This window comes from Catharus ustulatus, chromosome 6 (assembly GCF_009819885.2).
Source record: "Catharus ustulatus isolate bCatUst1 chromosome 6, bCatUst1.pri.v2, whole genome shotgun sequence".
Classification (NCBI taxonomy): domain Eukaryota; kingdom Metazoa; phylum Chordata; class Aves; order Passeriformes; family Turdidae; genus Catharus; species Catharus ustulatus.
This window is the reverse complement of record NC_046226.1, coordinates 24,900,386-24,915,753: the sequence shown is the minus strand read 5'-3', so window position 1 is coordinate 24,915,753 and position 15,368 is coordinate 24,900,386. Positions and strand designations below refer to the sequence as shown.

Below are 15,368 nucleotides of genomic sequence, written 5' to 3'. Positions count from 1 at the left end.
ATTATTTTCTACATTTTCCCTCATCTATTTTAGTATTAAACAATTGACTTGCAGTATTACTTTTAAGAAACAGAACCAAAAGCCAGACACTTGTAATTGATACAGAATGACTATAAATATTTTTTAATGCAGTTGGTGGATCTGGTCAGTGGGATATTTACACAAATGTTTTAATTTAGTGGAAGGATAAGAGCATAATAAGAAAGAGTTGGTCAATTTAAGTCACTTTTCATAGCTGATAGTTAAAAGACATTGTTTTGTAATAGACTTCTGAGTGGGGGAAGGGTTCACTGTTAGCAATTAGCAATCTGAGCTGCTATCACAGGTGGTAAGATTTTAGATAAGCAGGATGCTTAAATAACTTGAAAAATGTCTTTTTCTGAATGCTTGCAAACTGTTATATGCACATTACTTTGGTTTAATTACAAATAAGCAATAATCTGTTCTTTAAAAGCCTGTATAGTCATTATTACCACTGGGTTTATTTACAGAGAGGAACTTAGATATGCAAAAAGACAGTCTCTAGATATGTCAAAAGACATGTATTCTATGTGTACATGTACATTGAAGATCCATTGCAGGAGTCAACAAATTGTGGGGTTTCTAACAAATTTAGGATGTTCTAAGACCTGGCCAAAGGGGTACACTTAAAGAGGGCAGAAAGAAGTTAACTAAACTGGAAAATAATTAACCTCAGAATAGTAATAAGTGCCAAATCTTCGGTTATTTTAGACAACTATTCATTTCAATGTGAAAATTGCATGGTGTTTCCACTTGCAGCTTTGTGGAAAGGATTCTCTGTGAAGTGTCTCTGTTATGATGCTAAATAAATTGACATAATTTACTGGAGAAACTGTAGCAAACAAATATACTAAGGCACCGATAGGTAATAATTACCATACAGAATCAAGCTGTTTGTGTATTCCAGATCCAGTGAGGACACAGCGGTTGCACTGGAGTTTACCCAGGCAGTCATTGCTCTGGCAGTAGCTTCCATGCCATCACAGATCTCAGCAATCAAAGTGGAAGTCTGGTGGGCTGAAATGCACAGCCTAGGTTACCTCATAGGGTTTTTTCTTGTCCTTGCTGAGCCACCTATCTTTGCAGATATCAGATGCATTCTCTGTTGCGAACTTACTGCTGGATACCAACCACTGCAGTGTTATAGCTGCCTTATCCTGCCTTGATTTTTCCATTCCACGTCAAGCAAAGCTTTCTTGTTGCAAGCAAGGGAAATAGATCTTCAAGGGAAAAAAGACACTGTTCTTCTGGATTAAAGAGGATTTAATCAGTGTCTGTTAATTTTTGCATGCATTTCAAAATCTGTGCTCCCAGTGCTGAATTTCTTTTGGTGGTGGTGTTGGGACACAACTTGTTGCAGCTCTGACCTGCTGACTAGGCTTGTAGCTCCTCTGCAGACTTTTTTTGAGGGGAGGGACTGCACTTTCAGAAGTAACATTTAGCCTTTCCCTGTCTGATTTTGTGTAATCTGCTGTTAGCTTGCAACCTTTTACTAGGCCTGCAAAAAATACTTCCTTACTCCTCAGTGACGGTCTTCTCCCCAGCTTGAGGACAAGAAGATTCCTTTTTGCTTGGTACTGATTAAATGTATTTTTTGTCAGCAATATAGGTGCTACAAAAATGTGTGCTACTGTGTTTCTACTGTTCCATTCTGTGAAGAACAATATTGTGTTTCACGATATATTCCTCTATGAAGTTTTTTTGTGTAATGGTGTATAGAGGTGAAGTAAGAGTAAAATAACAATTAAAGGTAAAAGAGGTTAATATCAATTTAGGTAAGAATGGAGGGACAAAAGCTCTAGGCTTTTAGTAAAAGGGAGGAAGTAAAGAGGGAGGGAGCCTTGCTTTGAGATCTTAATGGCTTAAGCAGTGGTTGAGAGAGGAGCAGATAGTTCTAAAGGGAGTCAGGAAACCTAGCAGCAATGGTTTAATAGGGAAAATTCTTGAGAAATAAATACCAAAATTTGGAAAACACAAACATTTGAAAAACATCCTAGTGTGATGTTAGGAGACTATGGCTATACCCCAGTTTGACAGACTAGAAGGGACAAGGAGGACGGAGAATTCAGGAACCTACAGATCTCCACTGAGTTTCTTGAGGTTCCTGTGAAAGAGGATATAGTCCTCTGTCTTGGAGTGACAGCAGTCTTACAGCATCCTGAAAGTCCCTAGATATTTTGAATGCATGGTTATATGATGACTGTGAGGAGAGATTTGCAGTATTGCAGAGGGAAATGATGAAAGTATGAATAAAGATTTTAGTGGAGGCAGGGTCGAGGTAAGGATTCTGGCAGTGTGCCAGAGATGGTGTTAGGCATATTGACAGGGGAGAGGCAGGGAGAAAATGTAAGCTCAGGATGAGGAATGACTTGAAGGTGTTAGTTTGCTCCCAAGGATAGACAGTAAATCTTAGTTTATTGGTACCTAATGCTCCAAGGTCCATGTATGCTGTAACAGATAATATAACAGTATATTACACAATAAAGTAAAGGCTTGGCAGAGAAGGAGAGATGCCAGCTGTGCCACTCTTGTGATACTACAGACAGACTATAAAAATATTAGAATTTTTAATATCACTATGGCACCCTGATAGGAAGCAGTCTGATGGTAGTATTTTTAATGTATGATTACTTTTAACTCTGTATCCTAGAAGAAACTTGCTAGTGTCTTACATGACTCTAAGGTTTAAGAATTACTTTTCCATTAAGCAAGTATTCAGAATGCCCAGCAAATTACTTTCTTTCCCTGTTGGATTTTATAGGGGTGAATTTGAAATACATAAATAAAAACATATTTAATACCTTAAAGTATTGACTCTAACAATTAATAATGATTTAGTGTTGTGTCTAAGAAATAATATAGACCTTATACAGAATAATCCAGGGTTATTGGAGAAGTGTTGATTTTAGGAAGTGGTGGCAAAGGCCAATGTAAGTGCCTCTAATAGTGCTTTTCCCTCTTAAATTTGTTTGTTGAACACACTTTTGCAGCTCTGGTGGAAGAAGTTTATTCTGCTCAACGGGAACGTGATGAGGCTGTCATGGCAAGGCTTAGGTTGGCCAATGAAGAGAGAGATGAAGCATTTCTGCGAGTCCAGCGTTTAGAAGAGTCTCTCAAAGAGTAAGTGTACATATCCTGCACCATGTAAAAAGGCTGCTGTGTCGGTCTGTGACGGTCATAAACTGCTCAACAGTGCTTATAGGAAAACTTAGCACATTATTATCTGTGCAATAAAATAGCCTAGGACTAGTCTTACTGTGTTATTGGTTAACTTGTTAGCTGTTCTGTAAAACCATTTTTTTCTCTGGAGATTGAGAGAAGGTGAATAATTTTGATCACAAAAATTAAAAATATAATCAAAAGTTTCAGTATTGATTTATTGAGGGAGAAATAAGATGAATGTGACATTTTATAGGGATCTTTTGACACAGAGTACCAGAATGTCAGTCAAAAGTTGCAACATATAGGAAATCAATCAATCCTTTAAGCCCACTAGACATTTCCTTCAGCAAAATTTCTACTAATTATATGGGTGACACAGTAAAAATATATGAGGTTTTTTCCTGTCTTTAGTGTGGAAGCAATTTGTAAGGTAATAAGGGTAAAATTAATAGTTCATAGGTTTTTTATTATGCCGTTTAACACAACAGAAATAGGCAATCTTATGATAAACAAAACTAAGTCAGGAGAAAATTGTCAAGAGTGGTTTCTTTCTCCCTTTGGGATTTAGGCTGCTTTGAAACTACAGTTTGCTTCTCCATACAATCCTTGTCCATCTGAGTTGTGATGATCTTGGTGATCATCTTTGTTAGTCCCTCAAAGGGGAGTCCCTCTAAAGACTAGAGTGACTGAGAGATTTCTCCTACATTTCTGCCTGGAGAAATAGAAAGCAAACAAGCTTTTCATGTCAGGAGACAGAATAGGTGCAATTGTTAGTTAACTAAATGACAGGCAATTATGTTTTGAATAATTGATTCTACTGAGAACACTACTCTTTAGGGCAGAAAACCAGTCATCTGCTTTTGCTATTTTTATAGTTAGGACCAAAGAATATTATCTAAATTAATTTCAATAATCTGCACATAGTTTGTCCAGCATTACTCTGTAGAATTTACAAGTTAATAGAGTTTGTCACAGCCTCAGTGTTTGTCACAAGTATAACTCAGCAGCAAAATTAGGAGATTGCATACCCACAAGAATTAGTACATGATTTGTTAAATATCTCTACGGAGCCCTACTTTTGTGCACATACATCTGAAATCTTGCCTTAAACAGCAATCTCTGAGAAAATTATAGATGCACTTTAAATCCCTGTAAGAGGCTTCATAACTCTGAGCCTTGACTCCCAATTTCTTCTGCCCATCTTGTAATCTTGTGTGTTCCAAGAGTAAAGAAAGTTTTGTTTGGCTCCAAACATCACATGATCCTATGTGAGTAGCTAGCATAAAATCAAGATCTTTGATCTTAAAGCAATCAAGTAATGCAGAGAATTAATCATTCTGGTCAACAAACCTGGTCAATGACTTCTGGGCTTCTGGCATATTGCTGCTTTTTCTTCAATGGAGTCCATAGACACATGGGTGGCAGTTCTTGAAACGAGTCCCTCAGAACACTTTCACCTGTTTTCACTTCAACCCCTTCTGTCTGCTTCACTCATGTTCTTGAAAACTGACTTAGTTCTAAGCGAAAGTACGAGAAAAGAGAAGAAACTCCATTTCTCAGAGACCATGAGTAGCACCTTCCTCAAAAGCTGTCATTGCAGAAGGCACTGGATACAGTGGTAATGCCAAAGTAGTACTTGTTCCCAGGAGAGTCAGTAACTCCCTTGACTGAGATTTTGAAACCAAGCTATTACATTTTATTGCTATCATTTAGAGAACAGCAATTGTACTAGCTGTCATCCACTTGGGTGTTCTTTCCAATGCTTTATAGAGAGGTCTGATACCCTGATGCCATTCAGAATCTCAGAACTGGTATAGGAGATTTCCCTGTGGAAAACACCAACTTTCTTTTCTAACTCCCACCCTTGATAGTTTCTTCCTTACTTATGGTGGTTCAAAAGGTCAAGTTCCCTGACTCAGATGTGGAGCACACAGAGGTTTGGGGTTTTATAAAGAACATTGGCTACTTGTGCCACACTCATCAAGTTTTAGAGCACAGGTCACTCTTTCCATCTGCTTTGGACTTATTCCAATCAGAGAACTTTACAAGAGTGCAATATTGAACAGCCTGCCAACCTTTATCAAATGCTTTAGTGCTTTCTTTAAATTAGCAGTTGCAGCAGTTCTGTTGTCATTATTTAACTATAACAACCAAAATTCTTTCAGCCCTGTTGGACCTAGGGGTTATGCTATCAGAAGGTGTTTAAAAATGGGGGAGAAGGAATCCTTGGTTACTGCTGTTTAAAATCATGAGGTTTTTCATTCATTGTCTATGCACAGCACAGGCAAACTTAACAGGGCAAATACACAGCTCTGGATGCTACTTTTTAAAAAACATTTTGCTACCTAAAGAGGTGTTTGTATACCTACAGACAGATCCCATGTGGCAGTAATATGCTGAAGGTATGCTTATGGCAGAAGTTCATGGTTTTTTCCCACTCCCATTTCTCCCTGAGGTGTCTTGCTTACCCAGCCTGTTGGTTGACTGGGTGATTTTGTTGACCCGCACTTTTAGCAGAAAAGAAGTCCTCTGGAGAAGCTGGGTCAGTCCTGCCAATTTACTTTGACAAATACCGTTCTTTTCATTGTGAATACAAACTAGCTGGAGATCCATTTTTAAGTCCCACATGAAGTGGCACTTAGAACAATGTAAAAACGTAAAGCTGGCACTCTACAAGGATCCAGCTCTGAGAATTTATTATACTAATCCAATAATTAATATTATGTTTGTTATTTTATTATTTGTATTACTTTATGAATATAAGTCAAACCCAGCAAAGGTTAGATTTTACTTTATTTTGTTTAGTTCTGGTGCTGACTGAATATTTTGGAGTAGTTACTGGTTGTGAAAACTGTATAAATATACCAGCTATTGTATACTGATAGCATATTCTGAAATAATTATTTTTAATTTTAAAATTCCTATACTGGTTGATTTACTATGCCAAAACTAATGGAAAATGTGGTGGCTGTCAAGTGTTCTATAATGTCTATAAAGTCATGGTTTTGGAGCAGTACCTGTCACAGCACTGCTGAAAAAGTGTTGCTGTTTGGAAGATGTTTAGTGGCACTATGTCTGTCTTAAAACATCATAGGCTACATTTAATAGAAGTCACCATTAAGTAAGTAGCAGTGGAGTGGTAAGGTAATTTTAATATGCTCATTTTTCCTGAAGAGATCTCTGTCCATTTAACTAACCTTGGGTAAAATAAAATGTGTACTATCCCATTTATTAGATTTTTGTACTATCACATACTACTTTTACACAACCAGTGTTGAATGCTGTATGACTAAACTCCTCGTATCATCTTTGTATTTGACAGGTCAATATATGTTCTGTTGAAATAGAAAGGGAGGAAAGTGCAGGCAGGTTTGTTCCAGAATTAAATAAGGACCTTGCTGAGAATTGGCTTAGTTTCCTATTTTATGCAAGATAAAAAATCAAAATATTTTTAAAATAACTTCAACTGATTTGGGATTTTCCCCCTCATTTTAGAAGAAAGAGGTAGGAAAATAATTACTTTAAAATTAAAAAAAACCCTATCAACAAAAGTCTTGTTCTGTTTCATTTGGGGTGCAGTAAAAACAAAACAAAACAAAAAATCATGTAAAAGTTGTAAGCCCAGAAATAAATAAAATAAAAGCATCAGTCATTTCTATCACTGGGGAACTTTTTTCATCTAAGCACATATGAACAATTGATCCTTGTAGTCATATATAGCAGTAAACATTAATAACTTAACAGTCTGAAGTCAGTGCTGAAGATATGGAGCATTATTGAAAGATGGAGTCGAGCAGGTGGCACTTTAATATGTTCAGTGTCATGGTTGACTCTAAAGACTAGTAGAATGAAATTACTTGAGGTTCTAAAGATTTAAAAAGCGAACTCATTTTGCTGCACTAAGGAAATGCTACTGATCAGGCTTTCTGTGTCCCTTTTTTCTAGGCTAGAAAATATTAACCCTGAAGAAAATGACATGGTAAGCCATTCTCTGAGGAGATTTCTTGATGTCAGTCTTATATCTTAGAGGCTTAAGTTCAATTGAGTGGGTTTCAAGAACTAAGATGTGGGAAAAAGAAGAATTGACACACTAATAATGTACATCTTTGCTGCAATATGAAAATTCAATAACTTCACTCAGTCAATTTACAATTCACATGTGCCTATTAATTAAAACCCTATATTAAATAAAATATATTAAAACTTCATGTCTGACTAACATATAATGCTGTTGGTAGACATTACAGGAATTACTGAACAGAATAAACAATGCAGACACAGGGATAGATATACTGAAGAATGGAGCTATAATTCTGAACCGGATACACAGGACCAAAGAACGTAAAAAGAAAATAATAGCTGAGGAAATGAATGCAGTAATAGAACAACGGGATGCTGCTTTATCTCAAGTAAGTCTCTACAAGTATATAATGACTCAGTAGCAAATTTTTTTTTTTTTTTTTTTTTTTTTTTTTTGGAGAGGGGCAGGGGTTGGTTTACTTTTGGGGAAGAAAATTATTTTGTTTACTTCTCTCTCTTGAAAATCTCAGAGGACAGCCTTTTTAGTAAATGTCTGATTACTGATTGACTTTTTCTTCATGGGAGTAGTGCCCATTAAAATGGCATCACTGTGTTTCATGAGAAAAGTTCTGTTTGTATTTTTTGTGCTTCATTAATATCTGTCTTCTTTCTAAAACGAAATAGCTTTCAGTGAGTTGACCAATCTAAAAAGCTATTAAGGACTTTGTTTTGGAGTATGCTGTATTGGTGTCATGCATTGGATGACAATTAACTGGGATGGAAGAATTTATAAAGGGTTATAAGTCACAAAAATATACATTAAAGGAAGATAGCAGTACCACATGCAACAATGCAAGCAATTCCACCCGTTGTTGCTTCACATCCAGGAGATAAAAATCAGCATGTGGTCCTTGACTCTCAAAGTCTTACCCATCAAATATGTGACTTGAAAGAATCTGGGTTCTTTTTTCTGCTCAGGTCACTCATTGCCTGCAATTTCCTATTTTGAGAGAACAGTAATTGTCTTCATTCTCTTCACCATAAAGAGAGTCTTCTTGCTTTTCACATCTCATGGAAGAGTTTTTCTCTGTTGATAACTTGGTTTGAGTTTAGGTTTTTTACCCACAATTTTTTAAACAGAATTTTAACTCAAAAGGAATAAGTTGTAGGGAGGAACAGTCCAAACAGGGAAGGTATCTCCTGAGAAAAGATCTTAGACTGGATGAAACTCCTTATGTGTTTATGCCAGGCAAGAAATTTCATCTGACTCTTCCAATACTGAAAATTTTGATTTTTAATGTAAGTAACCAAAACTGGCCCACATGTAAGTAATTTCTACTGGATTTAAAGTCAGGTTTGTGATCTTTAATGATATCAATCATGTTAATTGACATTATGTTCTATTGAAAAGTCCTCTGATAAAAGTGCCCCCTCTACAAACTGCAATTTTCACCTTTTTCCAGTCACTGTTTTTACATTCTCTCCTGCTTTAACTTTGAAAGTCCCATCTACCTGTTGCTTAAATATTTTGTGTCTGTCAAGTATGTATTATAAAAAAATCTTAATGTATTATTGGTGTTATTTTACTTTCTTAGTCTATTTTTTCCCTCTTCTAATCATATTGCTGGGCTGTTTCCCAGCACAGTCACTGGGATATATCCAACAGCCCTTCCAAAAGTTTATGTTCTTTCTTCTTTGCACAAGGCATTTGAAAAGTGAACAGCTTGCAACAGGAAAGCTTTCAGCAAAAAAGAAAGATCTCTTCATAGTTTGATTTTCATTTTTTCAGTTTCTGATTCTTTGTTGAAGTGGACTTTCAGGCGTACTTGGACCATAAAACTTCTGTGAATGTCAGAAGAATCTTATTGTTGGACATTTTAATACGCATTTTAATTTAATTGATTTTAAGCTGCCTGTTTAAGGAGTAATATTTTCCAAGTAATCAGGTTGAAAATTAATAAAGATAATTATTTTAGATAGTAATGGCTCAGGTGTCACCACTAGCAAAGCCATTTTTAGGCATATCAGCAAAAAGCACAGGTAATGTTAAGTAGATACTGAAGCTGAAAAAATAAATTAATTGAATAACAAATCCTCACAAAAGAAAGATGTAAATATTTGGTATTAAGCTGTAGTACTGTGATATCACTAGCCATTTATACCACCATTGTTTTAAATGAATTGTTATTAATAAAATTATTCATCTTGTGTTTTCAAATACATGATGCTTTTACAGCTGTTACTGCTGAATCTAGAAAATAGGTCCTTGGAATTGAAGCTACTTTTCTACCTGTGTTTCTCACTTGATGATTCCTTGGGAATTCGTACCATACTTGAATTATTAGTAGTCTTTTGTTAACATTGCAATAGCAGTAGTTATTACAGTGCTAACATCAAGAACAATGGGAAAGGGATTCTACAACAGACCACAAAGGGACTAGATATAATTCAGGGGATGTATATGCTTAGCATAACAAATGCAAATTATTGGAAGTTAGATCTGGGTTTGCCTCAGGCATTCATAACATCTGCAAGTTAAAATCTTTTTCTTTTTGTGGAAGTGACATCAAATATGAAGGGGAGAATTGAGAGCAGGTTGAGAAGAAGCAGAAATAGAGTAAACCATTAGCCTGCTGTGGCTGTCCTCAGGAAAACACATTTGTAAAGTTCAGAGGTCACTGGCCAATGGAGGCTGAATGTTTCATGACACTTGGTGTTGCTTTGTTCCTGGTTGCTGTCATGTGGTGCTGGAAACACCAATGTCATGTGAGTGACCACCATAGCTGGTTCCATATGATAGGGAACTACCTACACGATAACAAGTGGACTGGCTGTGTTTAGTGAAGCTGCATCTATTACATTTTGCTGTGATTTTCTTCACAGTAGCCTGGCATTTGGTAATTGAGCACAGCAAACATAAGTAATGTCCAGCTTTTGGAGTTCAACTCACAGGATTTCTGATTTTTCTGAGTAAGGAACAATAATGTGCAAGTCTTCACAGCTCAAACACGTTACTTTGATTTCAAGTGAGGAATAAAGTACGTTTCTAGAGAATGAACATTTTATAAACTGTGCCTTTCCCTATGATCAGGTAAATGCAGATTACTTCTAACTAGTCTATTAAATTTGGTTTTATAATGCTTTTTCTGGTGGCTATAGTACTGAGCTGCATCTAACTGGACTGCATTTGCAGCATACTCAGTGGTTGGTTAGTTGTGATTCTTCTGTTTGAATTTTGCTTGAATAGTTTTTTATTCTTCAAAAAATGAAGAGCACTGTCCGTGTCTTAGAAAGGCCATGAAAATGTTTTTTCTAGCTGTAACATCCAAAAAGCCTCTGTGTATTTTTTGAGATTTCTAGCATGAGCATTGCTTCTTACTAGGAAGCAGATTGAGGCACTTCTATGCCTGTGTTGAGCTGTGCAAGTGTATGTAATCTCAGATCTTTCGCTAGATTGCTGAGCAAATATGCAAACTACTTTTTGTATGTGTGAAAACAAATGAAATGGTATAAACTCAAATATTTGATACTACTTTTAGTATGTATTTTCAAGTGAATAATAAACAAACAACTAAGGCATGGCTAAACATTGACATCCATCTTCTCCTGTATCAACCCCTTTAAAAAAACAAACTCAACAGTTTGGTTGTATTTGCTAAGATATGTTTGTTAGTGAACAGATATTGTGTGATACTGAGGATCTTCAGTGTGTTTTATGACTGATCCTCTGAAAGACATAAAACACCATTTTCTTGCCTGTAATATTCAGTTTTGTCTTAACCCATTCAAGGAAAAAAATTATTTGTCCAGTTGGTCATGATACAGTTTTACCTTTCTTGAGAAATCTTTCTTGCTTGAGTAATCCAGTTAGTGACAGACATTTAGTAGAGATTCCATATGGCATAGTCACATTGTGTGATCCTCATAAACTACTCTAAAGAAGTGGTTTCCAGCAGGAGGCAATACAGTACAATGTCTCAGTCATCTATTAGCCACATCACACCTTATGGACAGGAATGTTAATATCATTACGAGGTTGACAGCTGAAGACTTGAGTAAGTCATTACAATTACTTTTCTTCTGGTTTAGACAAGAAAGGGGACCTTTTAATTGGTACAGCTTGAAGGAAGTGATTTTTTAAAGCTCATTAAGAGATTAGGAGATTGTGTGTTTGATATGTTTCCAGTCCTAACTAATTCTGTAAATGCAGGAGTTTTTAAATTGGTAACAGTCAGTTCTATACAGAGTTTTAAATATTAAAGATATATATAATTTGCTGTTAAGGAATAGCGGTGGTTTCATGGCTGGCAAAATATCATCTCTAGTACACTGATCTTGAAGCAATAGCATAACTGGCAAGCAAACCTGGTTTTACAGCTTTGAATAGTTCAACCACATCCTGCTGTGCAGGAACATGCTTATGACTGTTCATGTAAAAAATTGGCAGGCACCCAGTTGCTCATCTGAAGCAAGTTAAAGAATCCTTCTCCATTTTGAGGCGCTGTTTGGCAGCAGGCGGCACTTGATCGTCATTGAAAACAATGACGAGATGCACTACGCTTGACTTCCCATCATCATCGGTTTCGACTAGTGACTAATAACTGATAAATATCTGTGCTTACAACTAGTCAGGTTCTTGCTGGCTTTTGTTTGTTTGTTTTTGTTCTGCTAAAGCGGTTTTTCTCTGTTTACACCAAGTAGAACTCTGTGTTGCCTGTGATTCACAGAACACTAAAGCATCCTCAGCACAGGAGTGAACAGCTCTGATTGAAGTAGTAAACCCAAGAGCTGTGTGAAATGTTAAAACAAGAAATGTAGATTTAAAAAAAATGTTTACAGGTCTTGGATCCTTAATGGACGATACTCAGGTGACAGATTACAATGCCTCGTGGGTCTTGAGACAGAAATGATCCTTTTGCAAGTCAAACCACAGTTTGGGACATTATTTTTTGTACTTTTAATCAGAAGTTTGGTTTTATACTCTTTGTTTTGGTACCCTTTGGCACTACTTGATTAAGAATGCTAATCAAGTTCTTGGCTGTCAGGAGCATATCTGATGGCATCCTCCTACCTGCTCTCTCAGAGTACTTACCCTACTTTTCCCTTTACCGCTGATATTTGGGATCAGGAAAAGAAGAGGTAGGATGCTGTATTCACAGTTGTTTATGAACCAGACAGCTGCTGTTGTGTACTGATGATTTTGGTCATGAACTTATTTCAGGAGGAAGGCGAAAGTAAAGGAAATTTTTATTATGCTTTGAGGATCCTTCAAGAACCATGTTTATTCACTAATGACTGGTTTCCTTTGGGAAGGCAACAGCAAGTTGCTATTCTCATTTGCATCCTTTTCTCTGAGAGGTAGCTGATGAAGGGGCATGGGGAAATTACTTGCCAGCAGGATGGTTGAAATGAGAGGGGACACCTGTCTGCAAGATACCCCTTTTTGTGCTGTGAATTTAGTCCAAGTCCTGCGAGAAAGCAATAGAGATATGGAGTAAGATAGAGAGTCAATTTAAAAAGAAAAATAATTTGAAATTTAACATTAACAATTACATGGTGACTGCAGGGAGTAAAGAAAGAGGAGTTGACAGTTTTAATTATTTTATTCACATCAGTGGACTCAAGTAAAGCTCACAGATCTCTCTTCTTAGGAGGTAATGCTGAGTAAAAGGGATCCTGAAGAGAGATCACAAAAAGTCAAGTTACACGAGCAGTGGTTGTGATTAGCAATATTGGTTTTAGTCTATTTAATTGCATTGCACTGCAACAGTGCTTTAAAATGTCACATTTCATTTCCTCTATACTTAAATAAAGATAATCCTTTGAAAGTTTGACTAAACTAATGTTTTAGGAAGCCCATGTTGTACTGAACATGGTTAAATCTATGTTTTCTTTGCTTCTCGGAATAAACCAAGTGAATCTCATCAAGCGCCAAACTGAGCCAGTGATTCCTGTATTTGGGACATGTGGAGTAAAACTGTTGTGAATGATGCTGAAGAGCATCAGGAATCTTTTGCTTCTCAGAAAAGGGCAGGTTCTTCACTAGTTGGCTACTTATTGTTTCTAAAAACAACCCCAGTTTGAAAATATATAATAATTCTTTACTTCCCAAGTTGATTAGGTGTGCTCTGACTCTCTACCTTGGGTATATTTGTGCTGGCCTTAGCATGAATATTTTCCAGGAGAAAATTCCATTAAATATTTGGCTACGTTTAGGAGATCATGAAATGCCTCTGAGGCAGGAACTTTAGTCCACTGGAGACTTAACTAGAGAGAAAACTGGCTAATCTTGGTTTCTTATGTGGGTTTTCTGTTTTGTGTAGATTATCCCCCCAAAAAATAACACCTGTTTAATCTTTTACTGTAGCGCTCTGTTTAATTTGATCAGGGTATGTTATTCACAGTTTTCAAAGAATTAAAAAATCTGAGGAGTGGTGAGATGTTCAAACAGATAGTAGGAAGTTTCGGGACACTACAAATCCGTGTTTGTAGTGTCAGTTTATCTCTCACACTGACATAGCAGAGGTTGTGATTTCTCTGTAAGCAGGTATCTGTTAATAGAGCATGAAACTCTTTGGTTTCACTGGAGTTGGAATTTCAGTAGTGAAAGCAAGCATTTTTCAATTTATAGCTTAGTTTAGACTTCTGTAGGGCTTTAGTTGCATGAGGTCTTGCATTTTTTGAGTTAATGCTCCTTGCAGCTTGAAGTGCAGGTCAGATGGTAGGTCATCAGTGGAGGGAGAGGAGAATCCGAAGGAAATTACCCTGAGGAGCTGTCATACTGAACTTTTGTATTTAGTCCATGAATGCTAAGTGTGAGTAAATATGTAAATGTTAATGAAGTGTTTCCTTGAAGAGAGGGATTACGGTTTTTCTTTTTGAGCTTTAGAAGCAAAATTTTAATTGATACTGCATTTCTTCTTTTTGTACTGTAAGGTTTTGACTGAATGATGCCTGGAGACACATCATTGTTTGCATTGTTAAATCACCTGTTGTTCCTCTGCAAACAGTGTGTTGTGCAGAATACAGAAAATACATGTCTGCATAGTATTTGAGGGCATGATCAAGCTTGATATCTTTAATTGTAAACTTTAATGAATTTCCAGTTGAATGTTCATTCTCTCTTCAGTACCTAGAAACTCCTCACCCCTTTGAAAATGGCAGTAAATTTGCATGCAAGCTTGTTCCATTAATTGCTATTTGACTCATCTATCATGGGCTAAGCTTTATATTCACACAGCTTAGACTTTCAAACCAATTTCTGGAATTAATTTAAATATTTAATGTCAAAACCCTGGGACGAAAGAGAGGAAAAATATTTTGTATGCTTACTGATCACCTGTTTCAGTAGCAGCAACCTGTAGAGGAAACTTTCAATGTGATAAAAGCAGAATTCAAACAGTATTCCCTCTGAAGTGTATCACTGTGCATGCAATAAGGTTTATAGGTACCAAAACTCTGAATGCAATAAGGTCTGTAGGTACCAAAAGTCTTGTAGAGGTACCTTAAGTAAGTTTTCCATGATACTTAACACTTCACAGTTTCTATTTAGGTACTGAGGGTTGAATCAATTTCGCTTTGGTTACTTGTTGGATAAAATGTTGGATTTTCTTAAAAATTTGGGGGGGAAAAAAACAAAAACAAACCTGTGTGGTTTGTATGAAAATCTGGTTTCCTTAGTCAGCTTTCTAAGGAAATTTCATGCAAAATTACTTTGTTATTTTGGATACGCAGATGAGTTTGCATAAGAATTCTTTTGATAATCAACAAAGAAAATTTTTATGTTTCATTTTTACCATTAATCTGGAGTCTAAAAAGTCAATGCACTTTTTAGACTTGACCCTTCATCAGTGCTCATATGTTGCAATTTTGTGTTTTACTATGCCTGTATTAGCAAGTAGTGTGAACAAATAGTGGTGGATCTGGAGTATGAAATAATTCTCAACATCTGACATCCACATTAACCCCTTTACAGAATGGGGAAGAGGACTTTTTTTTGTTGTTGTTTGGTTTGGTTTGGGGTGTTTTGTTTGTCTGGATTTTTTTGGTCAGATTAGCTGCAGTCAGGTCCTATAGACAGGATACCATTTGTGTCAGGATGTACTAGGTGAATTCCTGGAGTGAATCTCTGAATTGGCTTAAATCAGAAAGGAATCCAGATTGTT

The 15,368-nt window shown here is 36.4% G+C and overlaps 1 protein-coding gene across 1 annotated transcript in view; it reads left to right on the top strand.

The window, feature by feature from the left end:
• The window catches only part of MIPOL1 (mirror-image polydactyly 1), a 186,560-nt gene that overhangs the window by 61,331 nt on the left and 109,861 nt on the right, over positions 1-15,368 (top strand). Inside the window, exons 7-9 of the mRNA XM_033063229.1 lie at positions 3,012-3,141; positions 7,129-7,162; positions 7,422-7,592. Coding sequence (XP_032919120.1) covers positions 3,012-3,141; positions 7,129-7,162; positions 7,422-7,592 — 335 coding nt within the window. The remainder of the gene's footprint in view (positions 1-3,011; positions 3,142-7,128; positions 7,163-7,421; positions 7,593-15,368) is intronic.